Here is a 22478-nt window from a genome sequence, read left to right on the forward strand (position 1 = left end):
TGACCCCGGATAACCCTCTTGCCCAACGGTTGACGGCTGGCTTGTCAGAACTGATAGCCCTCCAACTACTGCCATATAAACTGGTGGACTCGGAGGCCTTTCGAAAATTTGTGGCCATTGGAACACCACAATGGAAGGTCCCAGGAAGGAAGTATTTCTCAGAGAAGGGCATCCCAGAGCTATATGGCCATGTTCAGCGGCAAGTGAATGTATCTCTGGCACACAGTGTCGGTGCCAAGATACATCTGACCACAGATACGTAGTCTAGCAAACACGGGCAGGGAAGGTATATCGCTTTTACTGCCCACTGGGTGAACCTTCTGACGGCCGTCAAGCATGTAACGCGTGGCACCCGTGTAGATTTGGTTTTACCGCCATGGATTGCATGCAGGCCTGGCTCTTCTTCTCCTCCTCCTCCTCCTACTCCATCCTCCTCCCTCTCCTCCTCGGCTGACTCCTCCTTTTCCGCTGCTAGCGTCTCTTCCGCTGTGCCGCCCAAGCTCCCCAGAACCTATTCGACATGCCAGGTGAGACGTTGCCATGCCGTGCTGCGTCTGTTGTGCCTGGAAGGCCAAGAGCCACACTGGCCCGGCACTCCTTTCAGCTTTGCGTTCACAGGCAGATCAGTGGCTAACACCGCTCAATTTGACAGTTGGTAAAGTGGTGTGTGACAACAGTGCCAATCTGCTTAGCGCATTGAAACAGGGCAAAATTACGCACGTGCCATGCATGGTACACGTCTTAAACTTTGTCGTGCAGCGATTCGTTGTCCAATACCCTGGGGTCCAGGACATCTTGCGGCAGGCAAGGAAAATCTCGGCCCATTTCAGAAGATCTTACACGGCCATGGCTCGCCTTGCTGACATTCAGCGGCGACACAATCTGCCGGTCAGACGTCTTATTTGCGATTGCCCGACGCGATGGAACTCAACCTTCTATATGCTTGATAGGCTGCTCAAGCAGAAACGTGCAGTTAACGTTTACCTGTATGAACTCTGCGGCAGAACAGGTTCTGGGGAGCTGGTTTTTTTTCACCGCGCCAGTGGCTGCTCATGCAGACTTCTGCGGCCATTTGAGGAGACCACCAAACTGGTCAGTCGCAGCCATGGCGCCATCAGTGACATGGTACCTTATGCCTTCTTTATGGAGCGTGCATTGCGTCGTGTCATTGATCAAGCTGTGGAGGAGCAGGAGCGGGAAGATGAGGAAGTCGCAATGCTGGATGAATTCCCAGGGGGGGCTACTCTATCTGAGACAAGTGAACAACAGGAGTCTGAAGAGGAGTCAGAGGAGGATGGTGCCGGGGCAGATGAGGAGGAGCAAGAAGAGCATGTTTTAAACCTTTCTGGGATCCCTGTTGTTGTGTGTGGATGGGGAGAGGAGAATGAAGAGGATGACATTATCCTGGATGATGAGCAGGATCCAGGCCACCACACTGCTTCCAGTTTAGTGCAAATGGGGGCCTTCATGCTCAAGTGTTTTAATAGGGACCCCCGTATAAAAAGCATAAGGGTCAAGGACCAATACTGGGTGGCAACATACTTAGACCCCCGGTACAAACACAAAATGGCGGAAATGTTACCGCCGTCACAGAGGGCTGTCAGATAGGAGCACTTTCAGACCTTGCTTCGAGTAATGCTGCATTCTGCTTTTGCGTGCGCTGGCAGAGGAGCAATTCCCACTCCCAGAGAAGGAGTTGCGGGTACCAATCCAACAGCGCCTGCAAGAAGAGGCCGGTTTGAAGATGTGTTGGTGACTTCTGATATGAGGTCATTCTTTCAGCTGACCCATCGACAGGTGTCATCCGGATCCAGCATCAGGGAACGCCTAGACCGTCAGGTGTCCGACTACATCGGGTTAACGGCTGATGTGGACACTCTGAGGAGTGATGAACCCCTGGACTACTGGGTGGGCAGGCTTGACCTCTGGCCAGAGCTTGCCCAATTTGCAATCGAACTGTTGGCTTGCCCCTCGTCCAGTGTCCTGTCCGAAAGGACGTTCAGAGCAGAAGGGGGGATCGTGACCGATAAGCGTACTCGCCTAGCTCACGACAGTGTTAACTACCTCACATTTCTAAAAATGAATGAGACATGGATCTCAGAGGAATTCAACACATGTGACCAGTAGACCTTTGATATGTCTATAAACAATTTTTTTAATCGAGCACACAGACCTTCTTTCTTCATTTGGCTCACTTCATTGTCCAAAAAAAGCACACCGTACTATATGCCCGTACCCTCCTGTTTGAAGAGGTTGAGCAGTGTCATATTTCTACTGGGGCTGCTTATTATGAGGGGCTCCCACCATCCCTGTGCTGTGCTGACTTCCTCCTGGGGCTGTACCTCTGCTGTGCATATTATGAGGGGCTCCCACCATCCCTGTGCTATGCTCATTATGAGGGGCTCCCACCATCCCTGTGCTGTGCTGATTTACTCCTGGGGCTGCTTATTATGAGGGGCTCCCACCATCCCTGTGCTATGCTGACATCCTCCTGGGGCTGCTTATTATGAGGGGCTCCCACCATCCCTGTGCTATGCTCATTATGAGGGGCTCCCACCATCCCTGTGCTATGCTGACTTCCTCCTGGGGCTGCTTACGGTGCAGGTGTCAGTGCTGTATATCACGGTGCTGGTGTCAGTGCTGTATATCATGGTGCTGGTGTCAGTGCTTTATGTCACGCTGCTGATGTCAGTGCTCTCTATCACGGTGCTGGTGTCAGATCACTCTATCACGTGCAGGTGTCATTGCTGTATGTCACGCTGCTGATGTCAGTGCTCTCTATCACGGTGCTGGTGTCAGATCACTCTATCATGGTGCAGGTGTCATTGCTGTATGTCACGCTGCTTGTGATCATCTCCTGCACCCTCTTCTTAGCCTACCCTGACCTTCCCTCTCCTTAATTGCCTTCATGCGCTCCACAGTCCTGAATTGTCACAATTTCACATATAAAAAAAGAATGCTTGTAGTTGTCGATCCCAGATTCACCTCATACATGTGTTATGTCATTGGCCATGTGGTGGGACTATGTTTGCACAGCTAGTAATTATTTTGTGGCTACAAATTTGACCTGTAGGTTTGCAAAGTTCGCCTCCCATTGAAGTCAATGGGGCCCGCCGCGAACGTTACGGTTCGCGAACTATCGGCCGCGTTCGCGGTCTGCGTTCGTGAAACATCCCGTCGGAAGTTCGTCCATCACTAGCGGAGAGAGGATCAGCAGAGCTGGAGGACGGGAACAGGAGAAACTAGTAGATGTCACACATGGTGAGCAGTGTGGGAGCAATATAGCAGGAGATGAGCGGGAAAAGAAAGGGAGATCAGTAAACCAGAGGATCAGCAGAGCCGGGCCTAACTACTGAGTTGGGGATCAGCAAAGCTGGGTGTACCATTGAGTGGGGGATCAGCACAGCTGCCAGGGGCATGTCACCCACTGTGTGCCGTGGTTTCTCCCACCAACCCGTTACATCACTAAAGGACAAAATGACATACGAGGGGTGGTAAGGACTACAGCCCAACACATTGGGATGCCAGGAACCTGATACCCCCCCTAGAAATGATGGATTACAGATGTGGTCATAGCTCTATAAGAGAGTCAAGATCAGAATTACTGGTCACTAGAAAGTTAAGTAGGAGTAATCTTCTTTGAATTATGCTTCTGTTTGGCTGAGTTTCTTAGTGGTAGGGTCACTTTAAAGGATCTATGAAAGGTTATTTGGAAGCAGATACCTATATAACACCCAAGAGCTGTCAATGATGCGTGACACTCAAATTCAGGTCTTCATTAAGGAGCAAGCACCCAGGGCCACCAGCTTAACATAAAATATTTGCATCCATCCAGTCCAATCGTCCCCTGATAATGGCATATGGAGCTGTGCAACCCATGACTCCAACTGAGAGTGTCACCCCAGACAGCACTTATGGGTGATGACACTGGGATTGGAATGTCCATACTGGAAACTCCATCTTCAGTGCCACTCAGTAGGAATTGAACCACAGGCTCAGCGTAACTGAGCTCCCTGTTACAATGCACACCCATCAGTAGAGTGCGTTGGGTACCACTTGCTATGGGTTGCTGTGCTTTACTGAATCACATTAGTATGAACCAGATGCTTGGGTGTCCAGCGTGTTTGCATTGCGTTACAGTACAATAAAGTTCTACAATTAACAAATGAAACCACCAAGCTCCTCATTCACTCCCTCGTTATCTCTCGCCTTGACTATTGCAACATCCTTCTCATTGGCTTGCCTCTTCATAGGCTATCCCCACTTCAGTCTATTATAAATGCTGCTGCCAGACTTATCCACCTTACCAACCGCTCTGTGTCTATCAACCCTCTCCTCCAATCCCTACACTCTCTCCCAATCACCCATCAAATTAAATCCAGAATACGAACCACAACATACAAAGCCATTCACAACTCTGCCCTGAGCTACATCACCAATCTTGTCTCCAAATATCACCCAAATCGTCCTCTCCGCTCTTCTCAAGACCTCCTACTCTCAAGCTCTCTCATCTCCTCCTCCCATACTCCTCTCTAGGATTCCTCCAAAACCTCTCCCATCTTATGGAACTCGCTACCTCCACCGGTCCAGCTATCCCCTACTCTTGGCACCTTCAGGCGATCCCTGAAAACTCATCTCTTCAAGAAAGCCTATCACGTCTCCAACTAATCTTCTACCACTTCTATCAGCTCATTCCCCAAGGTTACAACCTTTTGTACCACCTGCCCCACCTTATTAGATTGTTAGCTCTTCTGAACAGGGCCCTCTTAATCCTCTTGTTTTTTTATTTTATTATAACTGTATTGTGTCCTTTTTATCTTGTAAAGCACTGCGTAAACTGTTGGCGCTATATAAATCCTGAATAATAATAATAATATGAGATTCAGTTTTGTAGTTTTCAGTGGTGCCAAAACATGCTACTAATCTGGAGTACCTGTTATTGCCTCTCCTTTTATCGGTGGAGAGCGCTGACCACTAGCAATACCATGCAGCTCAATCTCATATTCAGTGCCATCTCTCAGTCCCGTCACAGTTCTCGTGCGTTCACTGCCTGGCACTGTCAGAATAACCGGATCATGTTGGCGCTGGGCATCCTGTATTTTAATGATAAAGTTGTCAAAGCCACTCTCGTCAGCTGTCCATGATAGGTGGAACCCATCAGGGGTTATACTAGAAACCTTGAGGTTTCCAACTTCAGGTTCTGATTCTAAAAAGAATATTCCATGAAAGGAAAAAGAAGAGGAAATAAAAACGGCAGTTAGTAAAAATGGCAGTTAGTGACGTACTGCTATTATCTGTAGCTAGAAGCCAAAAGAAAGCAAAATGTATCGGATCATGAAGAAAGAATGACTGGGGAAGAAAAAAAAACTTTTGATGTCCATAACCTAGAGAAGAAGATTACCAAGATAAATTGTAATAGCAGCTATTTAAACCAAAACTCTAGGAGGTAAAGTATACATTTCTGCCAACCCCCCACCTCTGGACAATGCACACTCTATGTTACAATTCATAAACCTTCAAAATCTTATTTAGAAAATAAGATTATTACATAGTTGCAAAGTTAGGTTGAAAATAGACCATACTCCAACCAATAAAAATAAAAGAATAGCAAAAGTTTGATAAAGAGAACTACACTATATTACCAAATGTATTAGGACGCCTGCCTGCAAACACGTGAACTTTAATGGCATTCCAGTCTTAGTCCGTAGGGTTAAATATTGATTTGGCCCACCCTTTGTAGTTATAACAGCTTCAACTCTTCTGGGAAGGCCATCCACAATGTTTAGGAGTGTGTCTATGGGAATGTTTTACCATTCTACCAGAAGTGCATTTTGTGAGGCCAAGCACTGATGTTGTATGAGAAGCCCTGGCTATCAGCCTCCCCTCTAATTCATCCCAAAGGTGTTCTATGGGGGTTGAGGTCAGGCCAGTCAAGTTCCTCCAACTCCCAAACTCGCTTATCCATGTCTTTATGGACCTTGCTTTGTGCACTGGTGTGCAGTCATGTTGGAACAGGAAGGGGTCATCCCCAAACTTCCTACAAAGTTGGGAGCATGAAATTGTCCAAAATATCTTGGTATGCTGATGCCAAAATCATTTGGTGGAGGGGGGATGATGGTGTGGAGGTTGTTTTTCAGGGGTTGGGCTTGGCCCCCTTAGTTCCAGTGAAGGGATTTCTTATGGCATCAGCATTCCAAGACATTTTGGAGAATTTCATGATCCCAAATTTGTGGGAACAGTTTGGGGATGGCCCCTTCGTGTTCCAACATGACTACACACCAGTGCACAAAGCAAGGTCCCCAAAGACATAGATGAGTGAGTTTGGAGTGGAGGAACTTGAGGGGCCTACACCTCAACCCGATAGAACACCTTTGGGATGAATTAGAAGGGAGGCTGCGAGCAAGGGCTTCTCGTCCAACATCAGTGACTGACCTCACTGATGCGCTTCTGGAAGAATGGTCAAACTTCTCCATAGACACACTCCTAAGCCTTGTGGACAACCTTCCTAGAAGAGTTGAAGCTGTTATAGCTGCAAAGGGTGGGCCAACTCAACATTGAACCCAATGGACTAAAACTGGGATGCCATTAAAGTTCATGTGCGTGTAAAGGCAGGTGCCCCAATACTTTTGACAATATAGCGTATATACACAGGGTTGATATAGAGGATGGTAAAGAAACCCTATAAATCATGGTCCAGTTTGCTCCAGTAGGAGAAAAAAAAATCCATCCTGATCCCCTGAAGGCAATTGTATATTCCTTGTATTATGTGCTCCTCCACAGATCATTGGGAACCATATTCAAATATTCAGACCAACCAAAAATGTGTGACTGGTTGGTTCTTCTGGGTTTTCCTCAAAAAAAGAAAAGCCTTGATTCTGCCAGACACTTCCAGTTCTAGGGTGACAACACTGCCTCTCTACAGAGTACATTATGTGAGCACTGTCACTCTGGGACAGGAAGTGTCCGAAATTATAATAAAGTGAAAATAAAAGAAAAAAAAAGCCTAAAAAAAAGAAAATCAAGAATGAAGGCCTAAGGCCGAAACGCGTCAATATTTTTGGATGATGTTATTGTTGTAATGCTTAAATAAATATTTTCTATGGAGATGCTGTTGAGTCACCCTAGACTGATCTCCTGTCTAGGACCTCCTACTTGCACAAAACGTCCCAAGCCTGGAAAAAAAGGACAACTAATGCAGCCACCACCATTTAAGGACTGGTAAGCTGCAATATATTATGTTTTTATTCCTTGAAATCAGATATACTTTATAGCCAAACTTTGAGCATCATTATTTTAATAGCTGGGTTAAAAAAAAAAACACATATCCAAGCTCAACCAATAAGTGAAGGACTTCATTTGGTTCATTCAGTTCAGCCATTCTGCCCTAGAGAACCCTTTACCTACAGTTGATCCAGAGGAAGGCAAAAAAACAACAACTTATAAAGCATGGACCAATTTAGCTTCAATAGGGGGGAAAAAAATGTCCTTTTGATCCCCTAAGGCGGGGGCTGCAAACTTCGCCCCGCGGGCCAGACCTGGCCCGCTATGAGGTACATTATCTGGCATATCCTCGGTGTGCACAGGTAGAGGATTTGGGTCAACTGAGCCTGCCTATAGGCTCCACTTCACCCTGACCAGACCCGCCCCCCTTATCCTCCCCACCACCTAGCAGCCAATGACATGCTTGCCCTAAAAGGAGGGTGAAAATGACTGCTCCGCCTCCTGGCTTCTGCCCTGCTGTTACAACCATGTTGTAAGCCTTATAGTGTAAGGGGACTCTGATGTAAAGGAGGGGTTCTGATGGGGATACATAAGTAATGGGTGCCTCTGATGGGGGCACTAATATAAGGGGGCCATCTGATGGGGGCAGTAATATAAGGGGGGCCTCTGATGGGGGCACTAATATAAGGGGGGCCTCTGATGGGGCACTGATATAAGGAAGGCCTCTGATGGGGCACTAATATAAGGGGGCCTCTGATGGGGCACTAATATAAGGGGGCCTCTGATGGGGGCACTAATATAAGGAGGGCCTCTGATGGGGCACTAATATAAGGGGGCCTCTGATGGGGGCACTGATATAAGGAGGGCCTCTGATGGGGGCACTAATATAAGGGGGGCCTCTGATGGGGCACTGATATAAGGGGGGCCTCTGATGGGGCACTGATATAAGGAAGGCCTCTGATGGGGCACTAATATAAGGGGGCCTCTGAGGGGGCACTAATATAAGGGGGGCCTCTGATGGGGGCACTAATATAAGGGGGGCCTCTGATGGGGCACTGATATAAGGGGGGCCTCTGATGGGGCACTGATATAAGGGGAGCCTCTGATGGGGCACTGATATAAAGGGGCCTCTGAGGAAGGCACTAATATAAAGGGGGTCTCTGATGGGGCACTGATATAAGGGGGGGCTCTGATGGGGGCACTGATATAAGGGGGGACTCTGATGGGGCACTGATATAAGGGGGGCCTCTGATGGGGGCACTAATATAAGGGGGCCTCTGATGGGGGCACTAATATAAGGGGGCATCTGATGGAGGCACTAATATAAGGGGGGCCTCTAATGAAGATAGTGATGTAAGCAAGGACCCTGATGGGGACACTGATGTAAGGGGGAAATCCTGATGGAGACACTAATATAAGGGGGACTCTGATGGAGATACCAATGTAAGGGGGCCCTCTGATGGGCACACTGACGTAAGGGGGCTCTGATAAGGATAGTGATGTAAGGGGGACTCTTATGGCAACAATGTTGTAAGGGGGGACCTGGATGGAGACACAGTTGTATAGGGGGGACTCTGATGGGAACACTGGTCTAAGGGGGTTCTGATGGGAATACTAGTCTTAGGGGGTTCTGATGGGGACACTGATCTAGGGGGGCTTCTGATGAGGATAGTGTTGTAAGGAAGGACACTAATGTAAGGGGGATTCTGATAAGGATTTTGATGTAAGGGAGGCCTCTGATGGGGACACTGATGTAGGGGTGCTTCTGATGAGGATGGTGTTGTAAGGAAGGACACTAATGTAAGGGGGACTCTGATAAGGACCCTGATGTAAGGGGGCCTCTGATGGGGATACTGATGTAGGGGGTACTCTGATGAGGATAGTAATGTAAGGGGGGTCTCTGATGGGGACATTGATGTAAGGGAGGCCTCTGATGGAGACACTGATGTAGGGGGGGTTCTGATGAGGATGGTGTTGTAAGGAGGGACACTAATGGAAGGGGGACTCTGATAATGATTGTGATGTAAGGGAGACTCTGATGAGGGCCCTGATGTAAGGGGGTGTTCTGATGGGGATACTGATGTAGGGGTACTCTGATGAGGATAGTAATGTAAGGGGGGTCTCTGATGGGGACACTGATGTAAGGGAGGATTCTGAACGGGACACTGATATAAGGGGGTCTCTGATGTAAGGGTGGTCTCTAATGGGGTCACTGATGTAAGAGGGAGGTCTCTGATGGGGACACTGATGTAAGGGGGACTCTGTTGAGGATCCTGATGTAAAGGGGTTCTCTTATGGGGACCCTGGTTTGAGGGGGGTTCTCTGATGCAAGCTTTAATTTCTAAAACTGATTTGGTGCAAATATTTTCTAAAAATATACAATGTGGCCTTCTTATTGAAAAGCTTGTTCATTCTGCCCTAGGGAAATCAGATATCCCCTGGAACAAACATCTCCACTATACTAGCACTATACTTCTGACCCCACTTGCCTCCAGCCGGCACCATTGTTGCAGCGATGACTGACGTGTGCGATTTCCCATTCACACAATGTACAACCCCAACGTCATCACGTTTGGACATTAAAATAATGGTGATGAAAGTTCAGCTTTAATCTGGTGTCACAGAACATATAATAAAAATTATAATAAAACCAAGACCGGCTGTCAGCATGTTGTCCAATCTTGAATAAAAACACATCCACTTAGGAAAAGAACTTTGTATTAGTTGTTAAAATGAACCTAATTAACATTTTATAATGATGGAACTTCAAAATGCAGAGAAGGTAATGTACCGTAGGGCTTCATTTTTACTCCAATGGAGTGACACTTGGGCTCCAAACAACCTTAATTAGTTCTTTATTTTTCAATTCTCCCCACATTTCTTTTACCTCTTACTTCATTATAATGTTTTTTTTTTTGTTTAAATGTATGTATAACCAAAGTTTTCAATTTCAATTTGGATAGAGTAGGGTAGGGGTTAAAATCTGTGTACCATTAAGGAACTTTCCAATCACTTCCAATTCCCCAGAAACCCAACAGGAAGTGAGAGCAAATCTCCCAAAGTGAGGCAAATTCACCTTTTCGGCCCGGTTGACACTTTGGCCTTTTAGCGCGTACTTTCCAATGCAAAACAATGAATGTGTCATAGGAATGCGCATTACTCAATGAGATCCTTCACATCTATATGCTGTGTTGCCTTGAGTTTTGCACACCAAGGCATGCCGATTTTTCTGTGCATTTGCATTTTAAAGCACTATCAATTCCCTGGAATTAGATCCTTCCAAAGTCCCCAACAATGTGGTTACTGCAGAAAATCAATCCCCACTGGCCAAACCACGAATGCTCCAAATCACACCTCAATGCACTACAATGGACATTAAAAAACACGCAAGAGTGGACACGGGTGAATTAACCTGGCATTAGGCATTTGTCCCACTCAGGGGCCACCATTAAATATCATGTGATCCCCATACTGCCGGTATGACCTTCCTTGGGTATGGATGAGCCAATTGTTGGCCCCCTATTGCCCATTCGGCCCCTGCTTCTGTATATGACAGCTTCCTACTGTCAATGGTCCCTCAGGAAGCTGGTCATTAGAAATTTTGTGGCCTCATACTGCTTGTATGTCAGGGCCCGATCATTCCTTGGTTATGAATGAGCCAACGGTTGGCCAACTATTGCCCATGCAGCCCCCACATATATATGATGGCTTCCTCCTGCCAATGATTCCTCAGAAAGCTGGCCATTAGATATTGTATGGCTCCCATCCTGCCTGTAGGAAAGGGCCCCAACCCTTCCTTGGGTATGGATGAGCCAATGATTGGCAAACTATTGCCCATTCTGACTCTGCTTCTATACATGACAGCTTTCCACTGTCAGTGGTCCCTCAGGAAGCTGGCCATTAGAAATTGTGTGGCCTCATACTGCCTGTATGACAGGGCTCGGATCCGTCCTTGATCATGAATGAGCCAATGGTTGGCCACCTATTGCCCATTCAGCCCCAACTTATATATATGATGGCTTCCTCCTGCCCAATGGTTCCTCAGGAAGCTGGGCATTAGATATTATGTGGCCCCCTATACTGCCTGTCTGACAAGGCTCCAAATCTACCATGGATATGGATGATCCAATTGTTACCTATTGCCACCTATTGCCCATCTGGCTCCTGGTTTTATATATAACAGCTTCCACTGTCAATGGTTCTTCAGGAAGCTGGACATTAGAATTGTGGCCCCATAATGCCTGTATGACAGGACCCCAACCCTTCCTTGGGTATGGATTGGCCAATTATTGCCCGTTCGCCCCCCGATTCTATATATGACAGCTTCCCACTGTCAGTGTTTCTTTAAGAACAGTGGATGCCAGCTCAGGCTGCATTCCTAGCAACCATCACAAATTTCGATAAGCCATCCACCCACAGCCACAGGGTTGTGGGTTAGAGGCCCTTGTCCTATTCAACATGGAAGTAATCTCCCCCACTGAGAGGGTTACTCTTCCTCCTCTGCCTCCGACCCCTGCTGCTGAACTGCTTGGGCCTTGGTGAACTTGTATTTAATTTCTGGGAGCCACGAACCATGGGATTACTGTACATGCACCCAAAGGTATTTAAAGAGTTCCCATTCTGACTCCAGGCTCCGACTCCAGGCTCCCTGTTAAACTGATGGGACTCTGGCTCCTTACAGAAGGGCTGGCTCTAACCCCCTATCGGCAGCCCTAGACCCATTGGATGATTTTCCTTACCTCCTGTTTTGGTGGCAACAAAAAAAATTGAGTTTCCTCATTTTCTAGATAGCAATGGCTATAAATAAAGGAGTAAATCTCCCCAATAATGATCGATCAATCAACTTAGTACATTCAGCCTTCCCATACATGGTTCAAATCTCAGCCGGTTCCTGCTAAACCAGCAAAGATTCAAACTGTCTATGGCCAGTTATGTTAAAGAAACAAAGAGAGGGAGAGTAGCTATGTGGTCCAGCAAGGGGAGAACTGGGCAAGGCTTACAACACTGTTCAGGGTTTCAGTGAAGCAGCCATAGCTTTGCCAGCTTGCGTCAGGAATTAGAAAACAACATACCTAGCCATACCCTTTAATGAGCATCACTATGCTGAAATATGTATGAAGAAACATGGTTTCCAAGGTGGAACTGTAGCCCTTTAGTATATTACCTTTTCTGCATATAAAGGAATAAGCGTGACATACATGACATGACATAGACATACATACAAGAAGTAATGGAAATGGTCATGGAAGCTGCAAAGAAATACTACACCCAAAGATAAAAAATAAGTCAATGCAGATGAAATAAGTCAATCCGATACCTGTAGTTGCAGAGACCCTAATAGGCTGCGTTCGTTGACCGCGAACAGTACCATAGAGGTAGATGGTGTAATGAGTTTTGGGTAATAACCCTGAGATAAGCGTTTTCCTGAGATCGCCAGGGACATTAATTTTCACTGGCTCACGTGACCTGTCCTCATCAGTAACCTCTAAAACAAAGTCGTCAAATGAATCTTGTGTTGCTGTCCAGGACAAGTCAAAGCTCTCAGGTGTGATACCGGTGACGGTGAGGTTGTCTACTTCTGGCTTGTTTTCTGAGCGAGGAAAAACGTCATTCAATTAAACCGTTGGATGACCAACAACAACACCCACACATGGATGCCTTGTCAGCAGCCCACAAACCTCACCAGGAAAAGAAAAGCAGAAGTCTGGTGAAAATTTCAGCCATGTAGCAGGAAGCCACAATGAAGCCAAGGTTTTCCGTGAAGCTCCAAATATATCTGCGTAAGCAGTTTCCCTGGCATTTTTTACATGCTGGCACGTACATGCAACGTAAAGCTCGGAGCATGAATGAAAGAAGCAGGCAAATGCTGAAGCATCTGTATTTTTTATATAATTGCCGTCCAAACTTCATTTTGAGAGCCAAAGAAAAATCTTTTTTTGCACATCTATTTTTATATATATATATATCAATTTTGTTTAATGGTTTGAAATGCATTACATTTCTGAATAACCTTTTTTATGTTCAAATTGACCATATACTTTTAGTAAGGTGTACTTAAAGCCAAAACTTTATTTTATTTTTTTTGCTACTTGTAGGAAAAAGCCTAGAAGTTTCTCATGTTCCAGAGGCAACCATTGGGTTTGAAGGTACTTATAAGAACTGTATTATGTTATTTTTCCTGGATCCTAATGCAAACCAGCATCACTTTCCAAGTAAGGGATCCTGGGCCTCCCCCACAAAGCCTAAAGAGTAACCACACAACAACAACCCTAAAGGTCTGTATCACATGTGTCAAATACAAGGCCCGCAGGCTGACTCTGGCCCTCCACTCATTCAATGAGGCCCTCGCATTTCTCCTGCAGCTGTGGCAACTCCCCCCCCCCCCCCCCTCCTGTTTCTGTCCCCACCTTGTCTCAGCAATTGGCAGCAGAGAGGAGGACAGAGCTACTCCATCAGATCCTGCACTTCTTCATGCAAGCACAGAGAGGCTATTCTCCATCCCCTCCTTTCCCAGTTTTAGCAGTCAGCAGCAGATTGTAGGACAGAACTCCTCTTCCAAATCCTGCACTTTTTCATGCAGCTGCAGCACCCCCTCATCCTTGCTTCCCCTGACTTCAGCATTTAGCAGACTCCAGCCCTCCTTTGGTCCTCCTCCACATCCTGCACTTTTTGCTTCCCAGCTCTGCCCCCAACTTTTTCCTGGCAGCAGCATAAGGTAAAAGGGGGTACACTGTAAGTGAGGGTGGGAAACTCTTGACTTCTGATGGTAAGGGGGCTCTTGACATCTGATGTAAGGGGGGTGGGTGCTCTGGACATCTAGACTTATAGATACAACCAGCCCTTTGAGGGAAACCATAATGCTGATGTGGCCTGCAAGGAAATTGAGTTTGACAACCTTGGTCTACATGGAGACCAACATAATCTCCACAAGCTCAACATCATAGGCTGAAGATCACTTAGAGATCACAGCAACTTAGAATGTGTGTAAACTCTCCCACCTCTACTCACCAGCTACAAATGGATTATATAAATAACTCTTCCTAAACCTTCATCCTTGCATGGTTTTGAAGATTTTTTTTCAATGATTATCTAGAAACCAACTTGACCCACTGCCCTCATACTTGCTACCTGTATCTTGTCCCCCCAATCTTTTAGAGTGCAAATTCACTTGAGCTAGATCACAATCCTTAAAACATGCATTGTTTAGAAGATTTTTTTCCCGATGATTATCCAGAAACTAATTTGACCCACTTCCTTTACCCTGGCTACCTATATCTAGACCTCCCCAACTTTTTGGACTGAAAATTCACTTGAGCTAGAATCAAATTAGAGAATGGCAATGTTCGTCCCCCTCCGTCAACAACGGAATTGCTAAAAGTTGTAGTTTATGGCACCACTCCCCACAGTGTAAAAGTCCAACATTTTCAAATACCAGCCCTCAAAAGGGCTTTCCTTTGGGTCCTCCTTAATTGAAACTGCAGGACGTGACCAAGGTCATTGTTTTTATGTCTTGATGTAAAGGATGACCCGAAGGACCACCACTGTGAGTGCTGGTCTTTAAATCTATGTTGGAACTTTATACTTTGGCAGTGTCCTCGTCTCCTTCCGTAAATTGCTTCTCTATGTTGATTTCTCCTTTTCGGCTAATTCTTTTGTGACTTACATTTCTACATTTTATGTTGGAGCTTTCTAAATATAGGATAATATAATGTGTGTAAACCAAAAAAATAAATTTTTCAGTTTAGTATCAAGACTCACTGTAGGCAATTGTCTTCAGAAAATTATGGGAATCCATTACACATTTTTCTACCTGGGGTTCCTGCCCTTAAAGTGGTTGTAAAGGTTAAAGGTTATTTTAGTTTTTTTTTTTTTTATGGATTTGTGCCTTTTTTTAACCTGACTATGTATGAAACCTAAAAAACCTTCTGTGTGGTGCTCCCCACACAGCTCCTCCTAATACTCACCTGAGCCCAGGACTCAGCTGTCCCGGGACTCCTTCTCCTCATTGGCTGAGACAGCAGTGGGAGCCATTGTCAATCACAGCTAGTGACCCAATGAGGAGAGAGTGAGGGATGGGGCCGAGCTGCCGCTCTACATGTCTTACTTGATGCATAGAGCAGGGATTTGGAAGTGAGCACGCACCCATTCTCCCCTAAGCAAGCGGCTTGCTATTGGGGCTACTGGTCAAGGGGGAGGAGCCAGGAGCACTGGTGAGGTACCCAAGAAGAAGAGGAGCAGGTAAGTATAACATTAAAAAAAAAATCTTTAATACCACTTTAACAGTACTTCTAGTTGCAAGCTTAGAGTGTTAAAGTTGGCCATACATGGAGTGAATTTCATCCAGCATCTGACCAACTGTCCATAATTTGCTTGGTGGGTGGCCCTGTTGGCCGCCTCTCAACTATCATCTCTTAATTGAAAATTGAAGGATCCAGGCAGAAAATTGTTGGCCGAATTGTGCCTGCATTCAATCAGAGGTAGGCATTGTTTGGGTATTTTGATAGTTGGCAGGGCCAGAGATTCCTTTATCCAGGAAAAATATTTGTGTATGGCCAGCTTAAGCCACTGCCTTGTAATTAGGAACAATGTGGTCAAATGGACATTTTGTTCCATCAGCTGGCTATTGGGCTGCATATGAGGTCTGTCCAGACCCAATAGGCAGCCCAACAGCCAGTGGTGGCTTGTCCAATAGGGTCGCATCCATGCCCCCCCATCTATGCATCTGGCCCCCTAGTCTACATGCAGGGTACCGGATGCATGGATTCCAACTGGGGGGGTTTAAGTACGTGATTAGAGCCAGAGGCTCTAACTGACCTTCAAAAAAGGGTCAGCTCTGGGGACAGAGCACTATGTTCTGTTGTGTGACAATAGCAAATGGGCTATTATTCTCAGAGGGTATGAAGCGCTGCCAGATTACATGAACACTGTGATTGGTTGTCATTTTTAAAACCCAAAACCATACTTCTCTTTTAATCAGTACTGGGACAGGTTTGTCTAGCACCCAGGGAAAGGATGTGTAACTGCATCCCCTCCCCCACTGTTAATGCATACTGAAGAATGGGTTTAGTGCTCTGGGTCCATTCTCCACCCCCCTTGCCTAGCTGTGCCTAAGGGAGCTTACCCTCCTACCCACCAGTTGTCCCCGGCCCTGCTTTTAAGTGCTTCTGAACTATTCTGGAGTTATATGAAGAATACCTTGGTTAGGGCACCTGGATATTTACATTACATATACTGTAGAGTGTGGTGATTACCCTTGGAATTATATTTAACAATTCCACGTAGGGTCTCATAACTGTTTACATGCATTGATATTATAGTATTTTCATTTTTTCTCTACTTCCATCTTAAGAGTTTTAAGACTTGGTCATAATTTTTGTTGTTTGATGGACTTTTTTGCTTACGAAACTTTGGACTTTTGGTGGACTTTTTTCTATTCCTATTATGAAAAGAGCAAAGCATGCAAGCAAGCAAGCATATCCCTCAATCAGCTAATCAGCTCCCATAAACGATTCCGTGAAGGGATCGATTTTTGATGTGCTCCTTCTCATCATTTCAGCCCAGTGAAGTGAATTAAAAGCCAACGTGACGCGAAAAAGCTACAATCTAAAAAAGCCAGTGAGGATGCAGGTGACGAGCTAGATGAATAGCTTGGTGGAGAAGTGACCCCCCCAGGTGATTGTGAAGCATTCCAGCATTTGGTACCTGTAACAACTTCTCCAAAGAGAGGCACGGTGTCAAGTCCCCGAATCACCCCATGTAATGTGATGTTATATTTTGTGGCCGGCTTCCGGCCCGGCACTTCCAGAGAGCGAAGTTCTCCAGGAACCACAATGGTTTGTGGTTCTTCTCCATCCTTTAATTCCTGAACCCGAATCACAAATTTCTCATAGTTGTTGTCTGGCGCTATCCACGTGAGTTTGAAAGAGTCCCAGCCCACTTGGGTCACTACCAAGTCGCCCAGCTCATGCGGAATTTCTGAATACGAGAGTAAGTTGTTAATATTTTACGGTACTTTTTGGACTTGGTCACACATTATGAAGACAGCTTTGCATTCGCTTAACAGTAAATTAATGAATAATGTTAATGTTTAAAAAAGAAAATTGAACATCAAATGAAATTCCGAGATATTTAGTGCAATTATCCAAACCTAGAGAGGGATTAAAGACTGAGTAATTAATAAATGATAATACTAAGCTGCAAAAAAAAAAAAAAAACAAATGATTGCGTATTTTCACTGAATAACATAATATTGGTGTATCACAGTGTTCTTCAACTCCATTAAACTTAATTAAAGTACAACTAAACCAGCTATAAAGAATCTTCTTCCCATAGTTTTTTGGACCAGTTATTTTGGGTTTGGACAGGATCCAATCCATAAACTCAAGCTTATCACCACTAAGGACTGGTAAGCTGCAATGTACCACATTTTGTTCTTGTGTAGATACAACCATTCTTTTTATCATTTTCTTTTGGATAACTATATGTCCTAATTAAATTTACATTTATTTAGGACATATTAGGCTCAACTACAAATACCATGCTTGCTTTATCCAAAAACTAGTTTTGAGAACCATAGCCCAAAACAGTTGTACCAAAGGTTCTATCATTTTCTGCTGGCGATGGTAAGCCCCCATGTCCAATTAAATAGGTGGGAAAAAAAGTAACATAGGAAACAGGACAAGACTACACAGGATCATAAGAGCCAACCACGATTAATTCATAACAAGTTTGTTCTTATTGCCGGTTCATTTGCCTGACACCTATATTAACTTGTGAATAAATAGCTTCATGCTTTTGTGGATACATTTCACTGCTTATTGAATGGCAGCATTGTAGTAAATCCGCTCAAGCTAGCATTTCCCATGCCAGAATAAAATTTAAGATGGTCTTTCCTTTAAAACAAAGGCCAGCTTCAGACTTCAACTTGTTAAGATTGTCTTTTAAATCTTAATCACTTTTTTTTTCCACTTTACTACGCATGGGTTCTCTTAGGATGGGAGACCCTTAGGGCCTATTCCAGGACAAATGGAGGATCGGCTCTGTTTGATTTGGATAGGCGGTATTTGTCTCACTTGATGAATGCATGAAAACCAGATGAAAGAGATGAAACCCGCTAAAAGCTCCTTAGCGCTCCCAGAATTTCCTTGTGTTCAGCCATTGAGAAAGCTGTAGAGTGATTCCCCAGACTGTACTAAATAACATTGTTTCTGCTTATATTGATTTAATTGACAATGGCGCGGTGCTTTTAAGCGGATTATATGTGATGGGGAAAATATATTACGGCAAAGGCGTTCTACTCCTATTTTATAGAGTCTTGGTTAGTCTTTTCTTGTGGTTTTATAATATATGAGTTGCTTAAAGCTGAACTCCAAGCTTCTCAGCTTTGTACTTCTGTTCCATACCCTTAATTCTCCACTACATGGTAGAGTAACCCCCTCAGGGTCCAGAATAGTTGGTGCAACTCAACATTAAACTCAACATTAAACAAAAGTAAAGGCCTATCCTCTTGACTTCTACAGACCCACTTCCTAATATAATAACCAATAAATATTTAAAGCTGGAGCATGAATCTCAAAAAAATTAAAACCATCCACACTATAGCAGTGGTTCTCATCCCTGTCCTCAAGTACCCCCAACAGGCCATTTTTTGGGAATTTCTCTTAGATAAAATAGCTGTCCAAAATACCAAGCCATTGACTCTGATTTAAAGCACCTGTGCAAGATAAATGAAAACCTACAAACAACGCCTGTTGTGGGTACTTGAGGACAGGGTTGAGAACCCCTGCACTATATGACAGAACAGAGGTTGGTCAAGTGCAGTTCAAGAACAACCAGAAAAAAATTGAAAAATAAATGTATGCAGCGCTAGTAACATAAAATTAAAATTAAAAGTAAAAGTCCATAGTGTTTAAAATAAAGTCCTTGTTTAGGGAAAAATCGGGAACCACCCACGGTGTAGACAAAGACACAATTAAGTGAGCATGAACTTATCTTCCACCAAACATCAACACACCAGGCCTCTTACCAAAGAAAATGGACCACTGAATTACAGGTGGTCAAACAAGCATAATACATCCACAGCACCACAAAACCACTTCACTTGAATCATAGATGGGTTGGATACCACCTGTAATTCGGTGGTCCATTTTCTTTGACACAATTAGGTGAGCATGAACTTATCCTCCACCAAACATCAACACACCAGGTCTCTTACCAAAGAAAATGAACCACTGAATTACAGGTGGTATCCAGCCAATCTATAATTCAAGTGAAGTGGTTTTGTGGTGCTGTGGATGTATCATGCTTGTTTGACCACCTGTAATTCAGTAGTCCATTTTCTTTGGTAAGAGGCCTGGTGTCTTGATGTTCGGTGGAGGATAAGTTCATGCTCACCTAATTGTGTCTTTGTCTACACCGTGGGTGCTTCCAGATTTTTCCCTGAACAAGGACTTTATTTTAAACACTATGGACTTTTACTTTTAATTTTAATTTTATGTTACTAGCACTACATACATTGTCCCTAACAAAGCATTCATTATTTGATATGATAATTATAGCATCAATCTCCTAGTTTGATTATGTTTTTTCAGGCTAGTGCCTCAAGAGTTGCGAAGTATATGGAAACTAGAGGTCATTAATCCCTCAGTGATGATTCTACCAGGCGACTTCCTAGAATCTTAAAAAGGTCAAATCTTTTGGAGTCTGCATAAAAGATCAGTTCTCTAAGGAACCCTTAACTGCTCTACTGCTTGGGGGGAAGTAAAAAACTATAAAAACGTACATTTCCTCTCTTCGCTTTTAAAATCCTCTTAAATGTGTTTAACAGTCATGCAAAAAAATAAAAAACAGAGAAGTTTTAACAAGAGCAACGACACATTAAAGAACCAAGAAGACTCTAGTATCTGCAAAAAATAATCCAGATTAAAAGCTAAAATGGAGATAAAGGAGAAACTTATTATTCTTTTGTAAGCAGCAGTGCCAGATGACACATTGGCGGGTCTTGTAAAGGCTGTAAAAGAAATTCTGTGGGTTGGAAATTCAAATTAGATGAATATTTGTAACATTAATTTACTGCTACACATGACATTTTTCTTGAGGAACAAACATGATGAATAAAGGCCTTAAAGAATATCAGAGCTACCCAACCTCTCGTACATTTTGTTCCTGATCCTTAGTCAATATGCCGATATGTCAACTAAGATCTTGAAATTCTTTGAAATAGCTTCACTTACCGGTACGTCCAACCACAGTTGCTGGTTTGCTCTTATGCCGCCCTTTCTCAGCAGTCAGGGAAATGCTGTATTCTTTACCAGGCTCAAGTCCAGTTAACACATAGGAATCCGCATCTTTTAGAACTTGAATTTCGCTCTCCCTGCCACCAACCAGGGTATGCAAGAGTCGGTAATGATCAATTTTGGCCACTGGTTTTATCCAACGCACGTTTATGGTTGTTTCTGTGGCACTGGTGATCTCCAGGTCTTTTGGAGCATCCAAGTCTGAAATAAACAGTTCCATCTGTTAGGATCCATATTTGTTACATAGTTACTTAGTTAGCCAGGTTGCAAAATGTCCATTGAGTTTAACCAATTAGAAATTGATCATGGCTTTGTTAATTGATGTGTTTTAACAGGGCATGGCTTGGAACCATGGCATGTATGACAACTGTGTCTATTTTGTGAACACAATCACACGTTTTGGTAAATCTCCATAACCAGTATATGCAAGGTGGAGGGTCTGTAAAGTGCCCATTTACCCAAACTTTTATTTTTCATTTTTAACAGTGTAGTAAAGGGTTAGAACTCTGAAGAACTTCTGCAGATGTAAAGCCTCAGGGGACTTGAGAAAGCAAATAACATGTCACTTGGTGTCCCATACCCAGAAGTAGATGTTGAGTTTAGTTCTATAAGTACAAGGATGCTGCTGTTCTCCAGTCTCCAGCTGGTCTTTTGCTTCTCAGGGGCTTAAAAATCTGCACAGGTGCTTCAGCAGCCCAATTTTGTGTTATTGTTTCTACAGTTTTTGTTTTCTCTTCCTTTTACATTGATGTTGCCAAACTAGGTTGGACTTATATTTGGTATAGTTAACCCAGGCTTCCTCAACTAGGGTTCCCTAAGGCCTTGGGTCAAATCTGGCTTGCCAGGCCATTTTGTGTTGCCCTTGCACCTGTCCTGTGGCAGCGGCACCCCCTTCTTCTCTGCCCCCACCTTGTCTCAGCAGTCAGCAGCAGAGAGGAGGACAAAACCCGCCCACCCAATCCTGCTCTTCTGTGTGCAGCTTCAGCACCCCATCATCTCCACCTCCCCTGGCCTCAGCATTCAGCAGACATTCGGCAGATGACTCAGCCCTTCTCTGGTCCTCCTCCAGACCCTGAACTTTCTCCTTCCCACAGCTTCTTCCCACCAGCAGCACTAGTTAAGGGGGGTGCACTGTGATGTAAGGGATGGTGGGGGACTCTTGACTTTTGATGTCAGGGAGAGTGGGTTGCTCTTGACATCTAGTCTTACAGATACAACTGGCTCTTTGAGAGCAACCATAATGCTGATGCGGCCAGCAATCAAATTGAGTTTGACACCCTTGCTCTAGAGGTTGTCAGGAGTTCCTTGAGCAATGAGCAATTTCTGCCACTTCGATAAGTTGGCACCAAAACCAATGATATTTTTAGCTGTATGTAAGAGGGGGATTATCCCCATTGACCACACATGTAAGGCACATTCTTCTCCCTGACCATCACTTTAATGTACAGTGAGCTGTACATGCAGTTTTTTATCAGGGGTTCCCTGAGCCCAGAACATTATTTCAAGGGTTCCTCCATATTTAAAAAAAGTTGGGAAAGGCTGGGTAAACCCTTGATGTGCAAGTTTCTTGAATTGGGACGTGACTAAATGCATCTTTATGACTCTAGGACTTTGATACCTGAAGGCCTTGTATGATGTTTGATGGACATTTGAACCACAATTTTTCATTTGGAAATGGTTAGAGCCCCTGGCAACTTCTCAAATATAATGATTAGATAGAAGCCACTGGGCATTGTGGGGGCAGAGAGAGGATGTATGCACAGGAGAGTACCGTGGCTTGGAGGCTCGTGTGTCATATGTAACTGTCAAGGGCTGCCCAGTTTTGTTTTTGTCTTACCAGTTGCTGCATTTATAGTGGCTGGAGCGCTTTCTCGGTCCTGTTTAACTGCAGTCAGTCCAATGCCATATTCAGTTCCGGGCCTTAGACCTAGGAGAGATTTACAGTTATGTGTTAATTAAGCA

At 44.6% G+C, this 22478-nt stretch overlaps 1 protein-coding gene across 4 annotated transcripts in view; it reads right to left on the reverse strand.

Moving 5' to 3' along the window:
- TNC (tenascin C) overlaps positions 1-22478 on the reverse strand; it is a 209848-nt gene that overhangs the window by 93077 nt on the left and 94293 nt on the right. Inside the window, exons 9-13 of one of the 4 annotated variants that reach the window (XM_077467825.1) lie at positions 22354-22443; positions 20454-20717; positions 16924-17196; positions 12539-12811; positions 4934-5206 (exon numbers count right to left, since the gene is read on the reverse strand). In XM_077467825.1, the coding sequence (XP_077323951.1) occupies positions 4934-5206; positions 12539-12811; positions 16924-17196; positions 20454-20717; positions 22354-22443 (1173 nt within the window). The remainder of the gene's footprint in view (positions 1-4933; positions 5207-12538; positions 12812-16923; positions 17197-20453; positions 20718-22353; positions 22444-22478) is intronic. The other 3 variants (XM_077467830.1, XM_077467899.1, XM_077467926.1) reach the window with 3 other exon arrangements.

Source organism: Lithobates pipiens, unplaced genomic scaffold, assembly GCF_037356315.1.
Source record: "Lithobates pipiens isolate NorthernLeopardFrog02 unplaced genomic scaffold, aLitPip1_a1.2 Scaffold_1, whole genome shotgun sequence".
NCBI lineage: Eukaryota > Metazoa > Chordata > Amphibia > Anura > Ranidae > Lithobates > Lithobates pipiens.